Raw genomic sequence first — 20352 nt, 5'->3', positions numbered from 1 at the left:
CTGACCTGCATATAGGTTTCTCAAGAGGCAGGTCAGGTGGTCTGTATTCCCATCTCTTTCAGAATTTTCCACAGTTTATTGTGATCCACACAGTCAAAGGCTTTGGCATAGTCAAAAAAGCAGAAATAGATGTTTTTCTGGAACTCTCTTGCTTTTTCGATGATCCATCAGATGTTGGCAATTTGATCTCTGGTTCCTCTGCCTTATCTAAAACCAGCTTGAACATCTGGAAGTTCACAGTTCACGTAGTCACAACAAAAGAAAAGCAGCTGTTCTAAAATGCTAGAAAGATCAATATGACAACTATATTCTGCTTTAACCACTTCAGAGTTTTGTATTTCCAACACTTGTTTTTATTTTCTCCAGAATCCAAGGGAGACAGAGCAACATATTTATGTTCATGAACTGCCTCATAATTTTCTTTGAGTTTCCCAAAATTAACAATATAGATTCTAACTAAAAATGACATTTTAAAAATGTACAAAATACATCCAGATCAAACTGTTAAAAACATTTGGCTATAATTCATTACCTGTAATATGTATAATAAAGTGTTCCATTTTATTCACTGCAAAATATATGTGGTTTTGATATCAAATTAGCTTTCAGGCATTTGCATCTGAATATAGAAGATGCATGTGAAGCCATAATTTCATTTAGACACAGGTATTCCCAGTACTATGCAAGAAGTACACACTTTCTTTTGCTGAAGATGAATATAAATATGCAGCCTTAAAGAGATGCTAACCACTGTTAACACTGCCTCAAATTCTAGATGTTCAAGTGACATAAAAATTTCTCTTATAAACACATGCTATTTTAGACTGTTCCAAACATACTGACAAGACAGAGTAATGGAAAGAAAAAATAATAAATGAGTTGAAGCCCAATATACACTTAGTACATTTCAGGAGTCTAGTATGGATCCATGTGTTTTCAGCCTCAAATGAGAATAACCTGGTCACATAGCACATGTTTCCCTATTAGGGATAATGTTACCCTGAGATGACATAATACCAAAGTGTTCCTTACCATCAGAGTACCACCAAATGTATTCTAGGCAATGCTGAGAAGCATAAGAAAATCAGAACTCATAAAATGATCACTGTCAAGGTTTAGATTTAATCAAGGAAGAACTTCATTGCAGAAATTCAATTAGCTAACGTATCACACTATGTTAAGTGTGATAATACTAACTCAGCACAGCATAATATTTTAAGAAAAAATAATAAAATATGCATCTAGTAGGGCCATCTTCTACATGCTTCCATGAGAAAGCCAAAGCAATCAAATTCTCAACTTGACAATATACATACATACACCTGTCAAAGCTTCAGCAATACCTTTGTTTTAGATTGATCCATGCTGTTTTTAAGTACTCTGTGGTTTCTTTCACATTTCTTGTGTCATCACTGCCATATTCTTCCAGCAGTTTCTGCAGGACATTATCGAACGCCAGTACAACACCATCTCCAGCAGCCAGTTCTTGAAGCAGCATCTAAGGTGTAATTTCAGATGTAATCATTAAGACTGGATCACTCAGTTACAAATATGACCGAAACACTTGGTCCTTTCAATAAGTTTTAATATGTTTCAGACACAGATATCAAAAGAAAGGAACACATTATAAGACAAACTCTTGCATGTAAGCTCAAACAAAAATAATTCTGGAAATGAAAAGTGATCAAGTACATAGCAAGTACATAGCAGATGGTGTTAAAAGATTACTGTCTTTTCCTCTTTGATATATTTTAATTCCTCAAACCATTTGCCTTGTTCATTACAAATGCTATGCATCTGATCGTAAGAGGAATATGCATCTCATAGGAATGAATTTACTATAGAGTTAGTTCCTCTATATGCACTTGGAGATACAGAAAGGTCGACAATATGGAAATCTTGCCCCTGGATCACTATGCCTGCTTACAAAGTTAACTCTTGGGTGGATCCAGTAGTGAAGCAAGAGTTACTGAGAGTGCCTGAATAAATTATATTGATGCTGTGTGTCCATAGACATTAGCTTTATGATACATTTTTTTTCCCCTGAGAGTCCCTGCATCAAGATGCTGCTGCTGCTGCTGCTGCTGCTGCTGCTGCTGCGTCGCTTCAGTCATGTCTGACTCTGTATGACCCCATAGACGGCAGTCCACCAGGCTCCCTGGTCCCTGGGATCCGCCAGGCAAGAATACTGGAGTGGGTTGCCATTTACTTCTCCAATGCATGAAAGTGAAAAGTAAAAGTGAAGTCCCTCAGTTATGTCCGACTCCTATTAACCCCATGGACTGCACCCCACCAGGCTCCTCTGTCCATGGCATTTGCCAAGCAAGAGTACTGGAGTGGGTTGTCATTGCCTTCTCTGCCTGCATCAAGATACTCCCCATGAAACCTAAATGACAAATGAATGTTCCCATAATTTTTGTAGCAACTAGCAGAAAAATCCACCCTAGAATACCAGACGAACAGAACCATGCTGCTAATTCAGTTCAGTCACTCACTCATGTCTGACTCTTTGTAACCTCATGAACTACAGCATGCGAGGCTTCCCTATCCATCACCAACTCCCAGAGCTTGCTCAAACTCATGTCCATAGAGTCAGTGATGCAATCCAACCATTTCATTCTCTGTCGTCCGTTTCTCTTCCTGCCTTCAATCTTTCCCAGCATCAGGGTCTTTTCCAAGGAGTCAGTTTTTCACATCAGGTGGCCAAAGTATTAGAGTTTCAGCTTCAGCATCAGTCCTTCCAATGAACAGTCAGGACTGATTTCCCTTACAATTGATTGGTATGAGTTCCTTGCAATTCAAGGGACTCTCAAGAATCTTCTCCAAGAGCACAGTTCAAAAGCATCAATTCTTAGGTACTCAGCTTTCCTTATGGTCCAACTCTCACACCCATACAGGACTACTAGGTTGGTCATAGCTTTTCTCCCAAAGAGGAAGCATCTTTTAATTTCATGGCTGCAGTCACTGTCAGCAGTGATTTTGGAGCCCAAGAAAATAAAATCTCTCACTGTTTCCATTGTTTTCCATCTATTTGCAATGAAGTGATGGGACCGGATACCATGATCTTCATTTTTTGAATGCTGAGTTTTAAGACAGCTTTTTCACTCTCTTCTTTCACTTTCATCAAGAGGCTCTTTAGCTCTTCTTTGCTAAGGGTGGTGTCATCTGCATATCTGAGGTTATTGATATCTCTCCCAGCAATCTTGATTCCAGCTTGTGCTTTGTCCAGCCCAGCATTTCTCATGATGTACTCTGTAAATGAGTTAAATAAGCAGGATGACAATACTCAGCCTCGATGTACTCCTTTCCTAATTTGGAACCAGTCTGTTGCTTCATCTCCAGTTCTAACTGTTGCTTCAGGAGGCACGTAAAGTCTGGTATTCCCATCTCTTTCAGAATTTTCCACAGTTTATTGTGATCCACACAGTCAAAGGCTTTGGCATAGGCAATAAAGCAGAAATAGATGTTTTTCTGGAACTCTCTTGCTTTTCTGATGATCAAATGAATGTTGGCAATTTGATCTCTGATTCCTCTGCCTTTTCTATATCCAACTTGAACATCTGGAAGTTCACAGTTAAAATACTGTTGAAGCCTGGCTTGGAGAATTTTGAGCATTACTTTGCTAGCGTGAGATGAGTGCAATTGTGCAGTAGTTTGAGCATTCTTTGGCACTGCCTTTCTTTGGGATTGGAATGAAAACTGACCTTTTCTAGTCCTGTGGCCACTGCTGAGATTTCCAAATTTGTTCGCATATTGAGTGCAGCACTTTCACACCATCATCTTTGAGGATTTGAAACAGCTCAACTGGAATTCCATCACCTCCACTAGTTTTTGTTTGTAGTGATGCTTCCTAAGGACCACTTGACTTCACATTTCAGGATGTCTGGCTCTAGGTGAGTGATCACACCATCATGATTATCTGGGTCATGAAGATCTTTTTTGTATAGTTCTTATGTGTATTCTTGCCACCTCTTCTTAATATCTTCTACTTCTGTTATGTCCATACCATTTCTGTCCTTTATTTTGCTCATCTTTGCATGAAATGTTCCCTTGGTAGCTCTAATTTTCTTGAAGAGATCTCTAGTCTTTCGTATTCTATTGTTTTCCTCTATTTCTTTGCATTGTTCACTGAGGAAGGCTTTCTTATCTCTCCTTGCTATTCTTTGAAACTCTGCATTCAGATGGATATATCTTTCCTTTTCTCCTTTGCCTTTTGCTTCATTTCTTTTCTCAGCTATTTGTAAGACCTTCTCAGGCAACCATTTTGCCTTTTTGCATTTCTTTTTCTTATGGATGGTCTTGATCATTGCCTCCTGTACAATGTCACGAACCTCAGTCCATAGTTCTTCAGGCACTCTGTCAATCAGATCTAATCCCTTGAATCTGTCACTTTCACTGTTTAATCTTAAGTGATTTGATTTAGGTCATACCTGAATGGTCTAGTGGTTTTCCCTACTTTCTTCAATTTAAGTCTGAATTTGGCAATAAGGAGTTCATGATCTGATCCATAGTCAGCTCCCAGTCTTGTTTTTCTGACGTACAGAGCTTCTCCATCTTTGGCTGCAAAGACTATAATCAATCTGATTTAGGTGTCAACCATCTGGTGATGTCCATGTGTAGAGTCGTCTCTTGTGTTGTTGGAAAAGTGTTTGCTATGACCAGTGTGTTCTCTTGCAAAACTCTGTAAGCCTTTGCCCTGCTTTGTTTTGTACTCCAAGGCCAAACTTGCCTGTTACTCCAGGTATCTCTTTGACTTCCTACTTTTGCATTCCAGTCCCCTGTGATGAAAAGGACATCTTTTTTGTACGTTAATTCTAGAAGTTCTTGTAGGTCTTCATAGAACTGTTCAAATTCACTACTTCAGCAATACTGGTTGGGGCACAGACTTGGATTACTGTGATATTGCATTGCTTGCCTTGGAAACAAAGAGAGATCATTACGTCGTTTTTGAGATTGCACCCAAGCACTGCATTTCAGACTCTTGTTGACTCTGATGGCTACTCCATTTCTTCTAAGGGATTCTTGCCCAAAGTAGTAGATATGATTATCATCTGAATGAAGTTCACCCATTCCAGTCCACTTTAGTTCACTGATTCCTAAAATGTCAATGTTCACTGTTGCCATCTCCTTTTCCATGACTTCCAATTTACCTTGATTCATGGACCTGACATTTTAGGTTCCTATGCAATACTGTTCTTTACAGCACTTTACTTTACTTCCATCACCAGTCACATGAATAATTGGGCACTGTTTTCACTCTGGCTCCATCAGTTCATTCTTTCTGGAGTTGTTTCTCCACTCTTCTCCAGTAGCACATTGGGCACCTAACAAACTGGGAAGTTCATCTTTCAGTGTCATATCTTTTTCCCTTTTCATGCTAATGCTGTTAATTAGAAAAGCATATTCTGAATAGAATGATTGAAACATTGTGTTTCAATTGTATTCCTCTGGTTAAGAGTCGAAGGGCTTTGCTGATTGTTATTTTTTGAGTCATTTGGTTAAAACAGATCAGCAGATAGCATAGAGAATGATAGTGATAGCATAGCAGATAGCATAGAGACAGACAGAGAATGATCCAGAAAACCAAGATACTGGCCACTTGATTTTTAAATAGCAATCATGGAAAGTCTACAGGTCTGAAGAATAAAAACATGCTGTCCTGTTTCAGAGTTTGCTCCCCATATATTCTATATTATATCCTTCACAAGCATACACCTTCATCTAGGCTATCTGAAGGGCAAATCAACGTTACACCAAAATATAACCTAACAACCATAACCTCCAATTCAAGAATATTCTTTATGACTGTAGAGAGATTTAAAGTAGCACTTTGAAGTACCATAAGTATTCAATATCATTAACTCTATAGTCAAACTAATCATAAAAAGGTACTTGCTCTGATGATATTGATAAAACAGTTTGGTTATAAAGTATTAAAAGAAACTAAACTTAATACTTGATTTGTTCACTACATGTCTGCTAAGTCTCTTCAGTCATGTCTGACTCTTTGTAACCCTCTGGACTGCAGCCTGCCGGGCTCTTCCATCCTTGGGATTCCCCAAGCATGAACACTGGAGTGGGCTGCCATGCCCTCCTCCAGGGGATCTTCCTGATCCAGGGATCAAAACCACATCTCTTAAGTCTCCTGCATTGGAAGGAGGGTTCTTTACCACTAGTGTCACCAGGGAAGCCCTTGTTCACTACATTAGCCCTCATGAAAATTTTGGGAGATTTCAAAAATAAAAATGACCTTCAACATAATTACAGAAGGGAGTAAAAGGAGGATTCCTGGGATTCTGAAGGTGGTTTTTTTTCTAGATGCTGGTTCATGGGTGTGTTCCATCTGCAAAGAATCAGTGAGCTGTAATTCTGGGATACAAGTACATTTCTATTCGTTATTACTCTAGAAATTTTCCAAAAAAACCTTCCTGGTCAAATTCTTTATATAAATTTCAATGTACATTCTAAGCCCTTGGGAAAACTTTATGCCAAGGGTCCTAAAAATTCTGGTTAACAATAGACTAAAAAAGCATATCCCACAAATTGGTAATGCCAGAAAGTAACTAATGAGCCTTACTTACTTGATTATCAGAAATCTGTTTGACAAGGGGATCCCTTCGAGCCTGTTGCAGAATGTAGAGGCGAGCCTCATACTTTCTCATGAGCTCCTCCGTCTCCTCCCTGTGGTCATCCCACTGGAGACTGTCAACAATCATGTCCTCCAGCTGCTGCCGTCTTAACTCCACACCGTGCTGGGTGTTATCCCACTGGTTCTTGACCTTTTCCACTGGAGGAGGCATTACATTAAAAAAAAAAAAAAAAAAATCCCAGAAAGCAGTCATTAGGAAAAGGAAAAAATACATGACACCAAATTCATCGTAAATAAGGTCACATATGCAAAAGAGAAAGGTAGCCAAATGGTACATACATTTTAAAGGAATTTTATTATGTCTGCCACACTGTATGACTGATACATTTTTGAAATCATCCTTGAAGAAAAAAATGTTGAATTAAACTCTATTCTGATTGCATTAAAATATCTCACAATAAAGATATTTACTATTTAAAACTGATAAAAAATTATTTTAAAAATTAATTCTTACCTAGTTTATATTTACAGAACCTGGTCTGAAGAAGGGAGATGACAGTACTTCTAACAGTACTTTATGATATAATCTTATGACCACAGATACAGTCACTTGTCATCCTCTAAGGAAATGCTCTAATGTAGCATTGATTTTAAGAGAAAACAAACTATTTAAGAGTTCTTTTCACATTTGTTTTTCTGTAGCATGAAACCTCTCTAAAAGGAAGTATTTTTATATATTTAAGAGAAGCACTTAAAGTAAATGAGATTCAAGTTCTATGTATCAACAGTTTCTATTATAAAAAATCTATATTGACTCTTTTTCCCTTTTTTTTACTCTTTCTTTTTATTTTCCATTCTTTGATTTTCTTTTTTGGTCCCTTTCTCTTCTCCTTTTCTCTCTCCTACTTTCTTTTCTCTTCTATTTTTAAGAGGGAGTTACAAAAAAGAAGAGACTTCCCAGGTGGCACTAGTGGTAAAGAACCCTCCTACTGGGTTCAATCCATGGGTCAGGAAGATCCCCTGGAGGAGCAAATGGCAACCCTTGCTGCCTGGAGAATCCCTTGGACAGAAGAGCCTGGCAGGCTACAAGTCCATGTGGTTGTAAGAGTCAGACATAACTGAACACACACACACACAATCTATCAATTAATTTAAAAAGAAATAAAATGGCTCACTTAGCAAAAACAAACCAACAGTGTGAGACACTAAAAGTTCTCTGCTAACTCATCTCTTATAATAACTTTGCTGGTGCCACATTCATGTTGAAATCAAAACATGTTTAATAAGGGGAACAGTTGACTTTCCTGGAGAAATATTAGCCGAGGTAATAAAATACTTTCCAGTTCATATTCTGCCACAAATATTTGTTAAGTTCCTAATTGGTATTGGGCAGTGTGGGAAATCTTGGGGCCAAAGAGGTGAATATTCACAACTTATAGAAGGGAGAGAGAATTAATAGTGAGATCTACAATGAAATTATAGGAGGGAAAGGCCATAGCAGGAACTAAAGATAGAAAATACAGTTCACTGGGGACTAAAAGAGGGTGGGAAAGACTTCGCAGAGTGGGTGACATTTTACCTGCCGAGTAGAATTTCACCTGGGGAGAGAAGGCCAAGAAGAAGAAAACATAATGTGAATAAAGGTAAGAAGACTAGGAAATGTCAGGACGTTATAAAGAACAGATATCCTTCAGAACAGCTACAGACAGTGCTGAGGGCTACAGAGAGGAAGGGAATGATGCAAATGGACAGTAATTGTCCCTACATGACATTCTTAAGAATCCTGACTGTTCTGTATGTCATACAGATTTAACAGATGCCTGTAAGCCAGAAAGCCAATTTGAAATAGGGAACTTTGTTGCTGCTGAGTTGTATTTAATTTTTGTTTCATGTTGTATTTAACTGAAGTATTCTCAAATTAGAGCCAGATACACAGGTATACAGTAGCTACTCAACACATATTTTTGGAATGAATTGAATGGATTTTTATTCCTATGGGTTTCTCTAACTTTTGTCTTTTTGGTTTCTTTAAAAGAAATTCTAACCTAAATGAAAAAAAAAAAAAAAAAACCTTCAATGTATTACTAATTACTTAGAAAGTAATGCTGTTCATAGTTTAAGGAATTCATCAGGGAATTATGACAATCTTCACAAAAAATTAAAAAAGCAAGGGAAAGCTATTTCATTAATAGAGATTATCAAATATTAAATTATCAAATAATGTTCATTTCTGGCTGAATAATCTTCAAAAATGTGCATGTTACCATTTTCAAGGAAAGTGAGTGATGATGTATAATTTTATTTTTTAAATCTTACATTTTTCAGTGATTGCTGTTCTCACGTCTGAACTGGAAGCTTTATTTTTCAGATTCTGTGCCAATGTAAAGACATAATCGAGCTGAGGATGGCGCTGTTCTAAGTCAGCCTTTGTGATCTGTCAAGACAAAATGATCGTTAAGATAGGTTAATAAGCCGTATGATAAAACACTAACAAAGCATAACTGGTGTGCTGCCATCCAAGCTGTTGTTTTCCTCTGGAAAGGAGCAGTGAGGCATCAGTGCTATAGAGGAGAAAGTGCAGGCTCTGGAGTCAGAGGCCCCAGGTTCAAATCTTGACTCTCCCACTTATTATCTGGATCATCAGGCAAGGTATTTTACCTCTCTTGTTTCCACAAAAAGAAATAATAAAAACACTTGCAGTTCAGCTATATCAAGTCTGAGGAGATTAAATGAAGAAAATCCCTTTGAACTCTAAAAAGTATGTTCAAAACATTCAGCAAGGGGACTTCCCTGGTGGTCTCTGGTTAAGAATCCACCTCCCAGTGCAAGGGATTCAGGTTCAGTCACTGCTCTAGGAACTAAGATCCCACATGCCTTGGAGCAACTAAGCCCGCAGAGGGCAACTACTGAGCCTGTGTGTCACTAGAGAAACCCATGCCCTGCGACAAAGACTTGGTGCAACCAAAAAACAAAAACATTAGCAGTGATTTCTGCAACCAATGCTCTGCACATCTGTCCTACAACGGAAATGAACATAAACTAATGGCACCTACAGGGTGGAGATGAGCGGTTAGAAAAATTCGAACTAGAAGAACTGCAAATTAACCCTAAACACAAAGAGTCGGACACAACTGAGTGATTAAGCACAGCACAGCATAGACATAAAAGACTGCTGCTTGAGAAAGTTTGAGTTTCTTAGGAGGGAAAAGTTAGCAATATTAGGAAAATGGTGTGTTTTAAGCATCGAACTCACACATAGCCATAAAGATTAAAATATATAACTTCCAAAGAGAATCCACAGCTCTTCCTCTGTGAATTCCCTAACTTTTCAGATTTCAATTATTCCTATAGTGTCAAGTATTATTTCTAAATGGCTCATTCACAACCTCTAATCCTGAATCACACAAAGACAGTTCAATGAATGTTGATCATTTCCTTGCAAGTGGCATAAGGACCTTTCAACACAACATATCTGAAACTAAATCAAACCCTTAGCCACATTCCATTTCTTCTGTTCCTGATTTCCACTAATTGCAATGACATCATCTCAGCCACTCAGAAAGGGCTTTTCTCCTTGTTTTAAGCATCACTTGCACTATTCCCAGTCTTCTTACTCAAGCAGAACATTCTTATGATCAGTCTCCAGCCACAGTTTTAAAAAGAAAATGGGAAGAAAAGATGCTTACCGATTGCTTACAGACTGAAAGTCCAAAGAGCTTTGCTTAGTCCACAAGCTCCTTCAGAAGGTGGACTTGATCTGACTTTACTGACTTCCCACTTCACCTCCTTATTGCACAACTGTTGAGCCATCCCTCATGTTCCCCACCTCAAATCTTTATTCTCCCTGGTCCCTGTACCAGGAATGTCATTTATTTTGTCTCTAAGCATCAAAATTCCACATAGCCTGCATTCCTTCATTATGGATGTAACCCTTTCTTCATCCTGGCTCCTCTACCACATGGCCTGTACCTGCCCAGTGGCTTTTATAAGACTGTGCCTGGTCACATATAACTTTAATATGGGAATAAAACTGGTACCTACTTCACAAGATTGTTAAAGTGAATGAGATAATACATGCTAAATACTTAGAAAGACATCTAGCACACACTAAGCACTTAATAAGAGTTAGTAATAGCTGCTATTGTATTATTATTTTTCATAGTTCATTCTTAGTTTCTATCTGATATATTCTTTTCAGCATCCCTAGACAACATATAGCCCAAGACCAAAAATACACTGAGTATGGAGAAAGAACTTTAAAATTGATATCAAATGGCATATGTATAGAAATAAAATTATGGTCAGGAGAGTCTCACTGATGATGTCAACAATTAAATAAGCTCATTATGAAATATAGGTTGAAAAGGCACTTCAACAAATGCCTATATGACACTAGGGACTAAATTAACACCAGTTTACATTTATACTGATACCGCCAGATTTAGGACATCAGTTTTAGCTCGTAAAAACAGAGTCTACAGCTCACATTCTTAACCAAAACAACACAAATGCAAGAAAAGCTTTATTCGTCAGACCTAGCCAGCATGGCTGACAGATCAAGAACTTTTAAGAGGAACGTGGACTCTGCCCTGAGGGGCCGGGGGTGGCAGGGTGGTCCATGTCATGAGCATCTTGGAGGCAACCCGGTAGGGCCAGGCTGCTTCAGACCTACTGCCTCTCCAGTCAGTGCACTGGCATCTGAGCTTCTGCAGTGCCACCGGGACCCAGGAGTGGATGGAGGCGATAACTTCGCTAAGGAAGGGCTCGTCGCCGTTCACTCCTGTGCAGTCAGTCCCCCTAATTAATCATTTTGCATCTGCTTTTCAGACACAAGCACAGTTGCTTTCCTTGTGAAAGTGAAATGACATCACTCAGTCATGTCCGACTCTTTGCAACCGCATGGACTGTAGCTTACCAGGCTCCTCTGTCTATGGAATTTTCCAAGCAAGAATACTGGAGTGAGTTGCCATTTCCTTCTCCAGGGGATCTTCCCGACCCAGGGATCGAACCCGGATCTCCCTCATTGCAGGCAGACGCTTTACCATCTGAGCCACCAGGGAAGCCCCCAAAGCGGTTTATTAACAGAAGAGTACTGAAAATTGGAGAAGGAAGCTGTCGGGGCCACGTACTGTGAGAGGCTGGGTGACCTGCTTCAGCGGTCGGACTTTGTGATGCTGGCTGTGAGCCTGAAGCCCCAGACCCAGGGCCTGATCAGGAGGCGGGAACTGAGGTTAATGAAGCCCACCATCATCCTCATCAACATCAGCAGAGGTCTACTAATTGATCAAGACGCGCTGGTGGAAGCCCTTCAGACCCGGCTCATTAAGGCAGCAGCGTTGGATGTGACATACCCAGAGTCCCTCCCAGAGATCATCCTTTGTTGGAGTTGAAGAACATCACTCTGACACCTCACAGTGGAAGTGCAACTCATCAAGCAAGTCGGATAGATGATGGAAAATTTGGTTGAAAGCATCCTGGCATCTTTCAGGGGCCTTCCTGTTCTTAAGGAAGTGCAGCTTAAATCATTTATGTGAGTTAAGAATTCAGTGGGATGAAAACACGGCAGATTCAATGGGAAAGAAACACTTTTAAAAAACAATTTTTTTAAAGCTCATTCTCGCAGAGTTTAAGATAAACAGAAGCGATCCAAACAGATCTTGTCTACTCCTGTGCTGTGGTGTTTCCACGACAAACCTTTACACTAGGTACCTACTTTCATTCGCGAAATTGTCTTATTGATCTCTTCTACATCCCCGACAGTGACAATGTTGGACTTCAGCATCTGGTCGATCAATACCAGCCAGTCGGCTAGTTCTGTTATCGTCTTATCCAGATCAGCAGGAACTGAAATTTCTGAAGTACGAGGAGATGCAACAGGAATATCTGATGCAGATGATGCTAGCACCACCTTTTGGACACTGGGATGAGCTGAAATTAAAAATGAAGCAAAGTATTAATGACACAGCAGGATATTCTGATACTGGTGATATAACGGAGATGTATGTATATGTGTATTTATGTAAATTTTACTTTAAGTAAGTAAAATGATTGAAAGAGGGTTTTTTTTTTAATTGGAGGATAATTGCTTTACAATGTTGTGTTGGTTTCTGCCTTACAACAAGAATCAGTCATAAGTACACATACATACCCTCCCTCAGTTTTTCTTTTTTAATACTGAAATGGCAATGTTACTTCCTGAAATATCTATAAGACGTATTGCTGCAATAAAGCTAATTAAAGGCAGTCTCACCGTATTTTGGGCTTCCTAGGTGGCACTAATGGTAAAGAACCCACCTGCCAATGCAGGAGACAAAAAAAAAAGCAGGTTCAATCCCTGGGTTGAGAAGATTCCCTGGAGGTGGGCATGGCAACCCACTCCAGTATTCTTGCCTGGAGAATCCCATGGACAGAGGAGCCTGGTGGGCTAAGGTCCATAGGGCTACACAGAGTCGGACACAACTGAAGTGACCTAGCATGCACATAGCCTATTCGAGGGTAGCAATAACTCAAAAGCAACTAACAGTAACTAAGACCAATATCAAGAGAAAATTGTAAAAAATACATCAACCATGAGAAAATTAGGAGTGTTATTTTATTTTGTCAAGATGTTTTTGCTTTAATTATAAAGCCAATTTATTTGTAATTTTCCGTCCTTTTTTTTCTTAACTTTATAACATATTAGTCATTTTAATAAACACTATTGTGAATACCTAGGTAACAATATTTATTTATAGTCACTAACTTTTAGTTACCCTTTTTCTTATGGCTAAATACTTAGACTCCTCTTAAACTTTTACTTTAAAAAAGATTTGCAGATACAGCCAACTAATAATTGACAAGGGAGCCAAGAATATTCAATGGAGAAAAGATAGTCTTTTCAATACATGATGCTAAGATGATTGGACGTTCACATGTAAAAGAATAAATGTCTTACACCATTTACAAAAGACTTAAATGTAAGACCTGAAACTATGAAACTCCTAGAAGAAAACATAGAAATTAAAGCTCCTTGACACAGATCATGGTATTGACTCTTTGAATATAACACCTGAAGAATACAAAGCATAAGCAACAAAATCAAAACTGAACAAGTGGGACTACCATCAAACTAAAAAGCTTCTACAGAGCAAAAGAAACCATCAACACAATGAAGAAAAGACAACATACACAGATCAGGAAAGAGTACTTGCAAACCATATATCTGCTAAGAGGTTAACACTGAAATACATATGTATACACAGAACTCAGATATAAAAAAGTGAGAAAAATCCTATCATTTGAGACAAGATGGATGGACCTTGAAGGTATTATGCTGAGTTAAGTAAGTCAGCTAGAGAAAGGCAAATACTGTATGATCTCACTTATGTGTGGTGTCCAAACGAGGAAAAAAAAAAATCATAGGAAAAGAGACAATCAGACCTGTGGCTACCAGAAGTGAAGGGGAGGAGGGAGGGGAAATAAGAAAAGGTGGTCAAAAGGTACAAAGATCCAGTTACAAGATAAACACTAGGGATGTAATATACAACATGAAGGCTATAGTTAACCGTGCTGTATGAGATACAGAAAAGTTAGGAGAGTAAACACTATGAGGTCTCCCCATAAGAAGAAAATTTTTTCCTCTTTTCTTTTGTTAATTATGTCGATATGAGAAGATGACCCATTTACGATAATCATTTCACAATACATGTAAATCAGACCATCATGCTATACACCTCAAACTTATACAATGATATATGTCAGTTATTTCTCAATCGAACTGAGGGGAAAAAGTAGGTTTGAAGATGCAAAGTAATAGGGTATGAAACTCAAAGTTAGTCATAATAAGCTAAAAAAAGACTTTGCAATTCTAATGTTTCTATTAGTGCCAGATGCTGAGCACAGCCTCTCACAGGCAACAAAGAAGGGTGGAGGATGTAAGCACCTCACAAAAAGTGGCACTATGACTAGGAAACACCTGCTGGCAGAATTCCACTCAGTTCACTTAAAGGATAGGTCCCGAATATTCCTGTTTTTAGTTGCCTTTCTCGATCTTCTAACACAAGAATGTCATTTTGTGCCCACCAGCCATATTTTCCACTTAGAATTATGACACACTCTTAGAGATGGAGACTTCAGTCTTTCTTCTCTGTGACTCAGTCCATTCTTGCTCACTGGTTTTCAGTACAGATTTTACAAGCACAGAAAGCACAAGCCCTTGGTTTTGCTTTTACAAAACCTTGACATGCTGGGCCCGCAGACTTGATGAGGCACATAAGCTAACTCTGCCAATGTAGGTCAAAGCTGACGAATACTTGGCACAAGCGCTGTCTCTTTGTCCTATTTCTTTGCATCGCAGACATTTCTAACAATTACATTTTTTCTCAATGACTTAAGATGTACCTTCTCAACACAACATTCCATAGAGCCACTGCCAATCAAAAGAAACCAGTAAATGCATTAAAATCTTTAGCTTCCATCCATGGCTCTAAGGGACCTGAAAATCAAGATATTTTCTGGTCATCCATCAAAGTCAATTCAGATAATCTAGATTAACCCTTTCTTTCCCTAAATAGTCAAGTTTTGACCTAAACTGTGTATGCGATTACTTGCTTCTGTCCATATGTAGGGGCTGATCAGCCATATGTAAATGTTTAGATGTAATATTCCAAGTTCAGAGAAAAGCTTGATAAATCAAGATCCCTCCCATCAATACATTTAATTAACAGCATTATAGAGGGGTTAGTAATACTTTTAACTCTTTGTTTTTCGAACAAACAAAAAGAGCTTAAAAATCATTACTCTGAAAGCTTTAAAACAAACTTTTTATACCTAGGTGTTTATCATTTGTCAGTTTTCAGGTAAGGTATTATCAACAGAACTTAACACAGGTACAGTTATATCTATCAAGGATACTTTCAAATTCCTAGGACAACACTGAAAGTCAGAGAACATTAAAAAATAATAATAATAAAAAGCAAGCCTGTACCATCAAAAAAAAAAAAGAAAAAATAATACTCTTAATATTAAGGAATATTAAAGAAATTCAACAGAAGTGATTTTTCTCTTAGTCTTTGCTTACTTGTCATCTTCTAAATTAGGTCTCATGCTGCTCTTTTTAAAATCTCAATATTCTCTCAGCACACCTAATTTCTTCATGTGTTCCAGAGCCAACTCAGTGGCACAGTCTCTCTTACACATCTCCGTTTCTCCTCTAACATACCATGTATTTCATTCATTTATGTGTATTTACTGATGAATCCCTGACAGTTAGAACTATACCTGGCACATAGTAGATGCCCAATAAATATTTGTTGAATTAGAAAAAAAAAAGAACTTGCAAAAACAAAGCAACAAAACTAGAAAAATAAGAAATTGTAAGATGTATCTTTTTCTATCTTTACATTTCTCTATAATTTTGTATCTTTACATTTCTGATTGCCATCTTAGTAGATAACTCCCAAAACAGAATCACTGGAGTAAAAAACATGAAAATATTTAATGTATTTACTACTAATTGCCAAGTCTTTTTCCTTAAAAGTTGGAAATGTTTAGAAAAGTCCCAACAGGTTTGTAACTTGACAAAATTATATATTTGAACTCTGATTTTAAAATTAATTTGGAAAGAAAAGGGTCAAGAACAGTCAAAACAATTTTTTTTGGATAGAGGGTTATGCCCTACCAGATATTTAGTTGTATTTCTCAGCTAATAATGAATGATTAACTTCGAGTATTATAGATCCAAACATTCAAATAGACCACGAGAAGAGAAGAACCACAGTGCACAGGTGGCAGAGAAACCTGACCTTGGCAGAGACTAAACTGTAGATCACTGAAGAATACACTGGTCAATAAGTGATGCTGGGAAAAGTCATGACCCATGGGTGCAGTTGGAAGGTAATAGGACAGATTTTTATCTCATATGCATCTTGGGAAAGCTAATTTTCTGTGGAATGAAGGACCTGAATATGAAAACTAAAATTGTAAAATATAGAAGAATAATCTTTATGATTTCAGAGGACTAAAGGAGCTCTAAAATAAATCACAAAAAAGAAAGCTACTAATAGATCACTAATGTTTAAGAATTATGAAACTAGTACCACAAACAAAAATTTTAAAAGCCACAGATTAAGGGAGAAGGTAGGACTTCCCTGATAGCTCAGTTGGTAAAGAATCCGCCTGCAATGCAGAAGACCCTGGTTTGATACCTGGGTCGGGAAGATCTGCTGGAGAAGAGATAGGCTACCCACTCCAATATTCTTGGGCTTCCCTTGTGGCTCAGCTGGTAAAGAATTGCCTGCAATGCAGGAGACCTGGGTTCGATCCCTGGGTTGGAAAGAGCCCCCTGGAGAAGGGAAAGGCTATCCACTCCAGTATTCTGGCCTGAAGAATTTCATGAACTGTATAGTCCATGGGGTCACAAGGGGTCACAAAGAGCTGGATATGACTGAGCAACTTTCACTCACTTACTCATCATTTGCAATGCACATTCCAGACAAGGAATTAGTAACTTAAATATTTTTTTTTAAACTCAAAGACATCAACCAACAATCCACAGAAGAGGAAGTAAGAAAGACAATAAACATACTTTTTAAAGGCTCAAGCACACAGATAACTGAGGAAATACAAATTGAAATCAAGCACCCTATTTCCACAGGTCACATGTTCCAAATGTGATGTCTGGGGATCTCTAGGTCCTGAGAGATCCTTCCAAGGAATGTGTATGCCTAAACCAAAAGCATCATCATTATAAGTTATTTGCTCTTCCCGCTCATTCTTTCTCAAATGTAAAGTCTCATTTTACCCAAGGCTACAAGATATATGATATCAGAACTGAGCAAATGCAGAAGCTGATACAAGAATCTAAGTTTCTTCGCTTATGCCAGAAATTTAAAATTTTCAAAAATGTAATGCTGTCACTTTTCTGATTTTTTCTGTTTTGGAAGGTACACTTTCTTATGTTAATATCTTATAAAATATTTTATTGACAGAATGTATTTTTATTGTCTTTTGAACAAATTAACAAACAAATAATCTTTGAAATTTTTCAGTTTTACTTTCTAATTAGATAAACACTAATAAACATAACACACAAACAAAAGGGGGTAAATCAATAATTTTTAAGAGCATACAGGAGTTCTGAGGATAAAATGTTGGAGTGCTGAGAACAATGTAGAACAATGAGTGGAAAGGTTCATATTCAGCAGGTAGATAGGTAATCTGGAACAACTAGTCTAGACTGCAGTTAGTGAAGTAAAGTTGCCGATATTCACCATGGTCACCCCAGTACTTCACCATGATATACCCTGGAGAATAACTCACCCATCATTCTGCCTGATCCTCACTGTTACTTTTTGTAGTTTTAAAAAATTGAAAACAACCTACATTATCCATCCATTGCTTCATCAGCATCTATTAAGAACCTACTATACGCAAGGCACTTGACTAGATGCTACAGGTATGGGAATGTATAAGACTTCACTGGTAGCTCAGATGGCAAAGCATCTGCCTACAATGCAGGAGACCCGGGTTCGATCCCTGGGTCGGGAAGATCCTCTGGAGAAGGAAATGGCAACCCACTCCAGTATTCTTGCCTGGAAAATCCCATGGATAGAGAAGCATGGTAGGCTACAGTCTACAGTATCGCAAAGAGTCAGACATGACTGAGTGACTTCACTTCACTTCACTTCAAGACAAAGGCCTTGACCTCATGGAGGTTGCATTCTGGTGGGAGTGGATGGATATACGAAAGTGAAAATGTTAGTTGCTCATTCATGTCCGACTCTTTGCGTTCCCATGGACTGTAGTCTGCCAGGCTTCTCTGTTCATGGAATTCTCCAGGCAAGAATAGTGGAGTGGTTGTCATTCCCTTCTCCAGAGGATCTTCATGACCCAGGGATCAAACCTGGGTCTCCCTCACTGTAGGAAGATTCTTCACCATCTGAGCCCCTAGGGATGGATATATGGCATACAGTAAATCCAATGCAAGAAGCTGGAGAGAGACAGGATGGATCTTGGAGAGAGGATGTAACTGAGTTATGGTGCTCAGGTCAGGAAAGACCCATCTAAAAAGGGAATATATGAGAACTAAATGAAGTGAGTATGTGAAACATGTAATAACTGAGGGAAGGACATGTGGATAAGAAAGAAAGAAGAAATAGCAAGCACAAGGGCCATAAATGGAAATGTTTTTGACATATTAGAAACAGCAAGAAGACCAGTATGTCTGAAGGAGAATAACAAAGGAAAAGTGGTAAGGAATGGGATTACAGAGATGGGTAGCAGACAGATCATACATGGTCTTCTGGACCATGGTAAGGGAACAGAAATCACTTATGTATGGTGGAAATGATTAAAAGACTGAAATCAAAGGAATAACACATCAAACTTGTTTTCTAGAGCTATTGCTTGGCTGCTATCAGAATAATCGATGAGGGGTAAGATCAGAATAGAATCCAAACAGTAATTTAGGAGAATATTCCAACAATCTATATGAAAGATAAATAGTTTAAGAGCAGGGATGGGCCATGGAACTGGCACAGGGTGGCAATGGATTGGATTTGAAACCCAGAGAAGAGTCAAGGGTGATTCCAAGTGCACTGGCCTAAGAACTGGCCAAATTACCTAAAGTTATAAAGTGTCTAAAGTCATGGGACTGGTGAACAAAGCTACAGAAGAAAGCTCTGAGGATTAAGGTACACCCATGCCACGAAATACTATACATCAGTTTAAATGACTATACTAGCACTACAAGCGGAGAAGGCAATGGCACCCCACTCCAGTGCTCTTGCCTGGAAAATCCCATGAACAGAGGAGCCTGGTGGGCTGCAGTCCATGGGGTCGCGAAGAATCGGACGTGACTGAGCGACTTCACTTTCATGCATTGGAGAAAGAAATGGCAACCCACTCCAGTGTTCTTGCCTAGAGAATCCCAGGGATGGGCGAGCCTGGTTGGCTGCCGTCTATGGGGTTGCACGAAGTCGGACATGACTGAAGCGACTTAGCAGCAACAACAGCAGAGTTACAAGCATCAAGATGTATGCTAATAAGAATGATCCAGTAGAGGAGACAAAGGGGATCAGTTAAACTCAAGAGAGGGTGTGATCTGTAGCACAAGTGGACAAGGAGGTGGTCTTCGAAATGGAGATAACTCTTCCACTGAATAGGAAGAAAGCATGTAGTTTGTGGGTACACAGGAAGGCAGATGGAGGGAGTCTGTGATGGGAAAAAGAAGACCTCATTGAACAAACAGTACTTTAGTTTTTAAAAATGAGATGAGGTCATTAGTAGAGAAATGAGCAAGGGGCACTCAGAAGAAAGTGCAGTGAGTTGGTCTTCAGTGCTGAGTGCCCATCTGAGTATAGTCGGCAAGAAGCTAGCATATATAGACCTCAAAGACAATACACAGGTGAAAGAATCCAGAGCAAATAAATTCATCGAGACAGAACACAGATCTGTGGTTGCCAGGGGATGGGGCTAGAAGGGAAGGGGACAAACTGTTGAGTAAGAGTTTTCAATCTGGAGTGATGGAAATATTTTCAAACGAGACAGAGACGGTGGCTGCAAAACACTGTGGAATGTCCTTGAATTGTTCACCTTGAAACAGTTAACTTTATTTTTTAATATAATTTTTAAAGGAATAATAAAAATCTGAATTACAATACTATATAGGAGGCACAGAGCACACTGGAATTAGCTTCAGGTTTCACACTTCAGGGAGGAATATCTTATGAAGAATAAACTGCCCACCTAATGGAAGGTGCAGTTTTGCTGGCAGCTTTTTGTAC

At 38.6% G+C, this 20352-nt stretch overlaps 1 protein-coding gene across 22 annotated transcripts in view; it reads right to left on the bottom strand.

Annotated features, from left to right (window-relative positions):
* The window catches only part of UTRN (utrophin), a 555518-nt gene that overhangs the window by 275136 nt on the left and 260030 nt on the right, over nucleotides 1-20352 (bottom strand). For all 22 annotated transcript variants that reach the window (XM_060419779.1, XM_060419784.1, XM_060419780.1 and 19 more), the window contains 4 exons: nucleotides 12303-12517; nucleotides 8906-9023; nucleotides 6582-6787; nucleotides 1344-1498 (listed from right to left, as the gene is read on the bottom strand). In XM_060419779.1, coding sequence (XP_060275762.1) covers nucleotides 1344-1498; nucleotides 6582-6787; nucleotides 8906-9023; nucleotides 12303-12517 — 694 coding nt within the window. The remainder of the gene's footprint in view (nucleotides 1-1343; nucleotides 1499-6581; nucleotides 6788-8905; nucleotides 9024-12302; nucleotides 12518-20352) is intronic.

This window comes from Ovis aries, chromosome 8, assembly GCF_016772045.2.
Source record: "Ovis aries strain OAR_USU_Benz2616 breed Rambouillet chromosome 8, ARS-UI_Ramb_v3.0, whole genome shotgun sequence".
Lineage (NCBI taxonomy): Eukaryota > Metazoa > Chordata > Mammalia > Artiodactyla > Bovidae > Ovis > Ovis aries.
The sequence above is the reverse complement of the archived record's forward strand: the minus strand, read 5'-3'. Positions and strand labels throughout refer to the sequence as shown.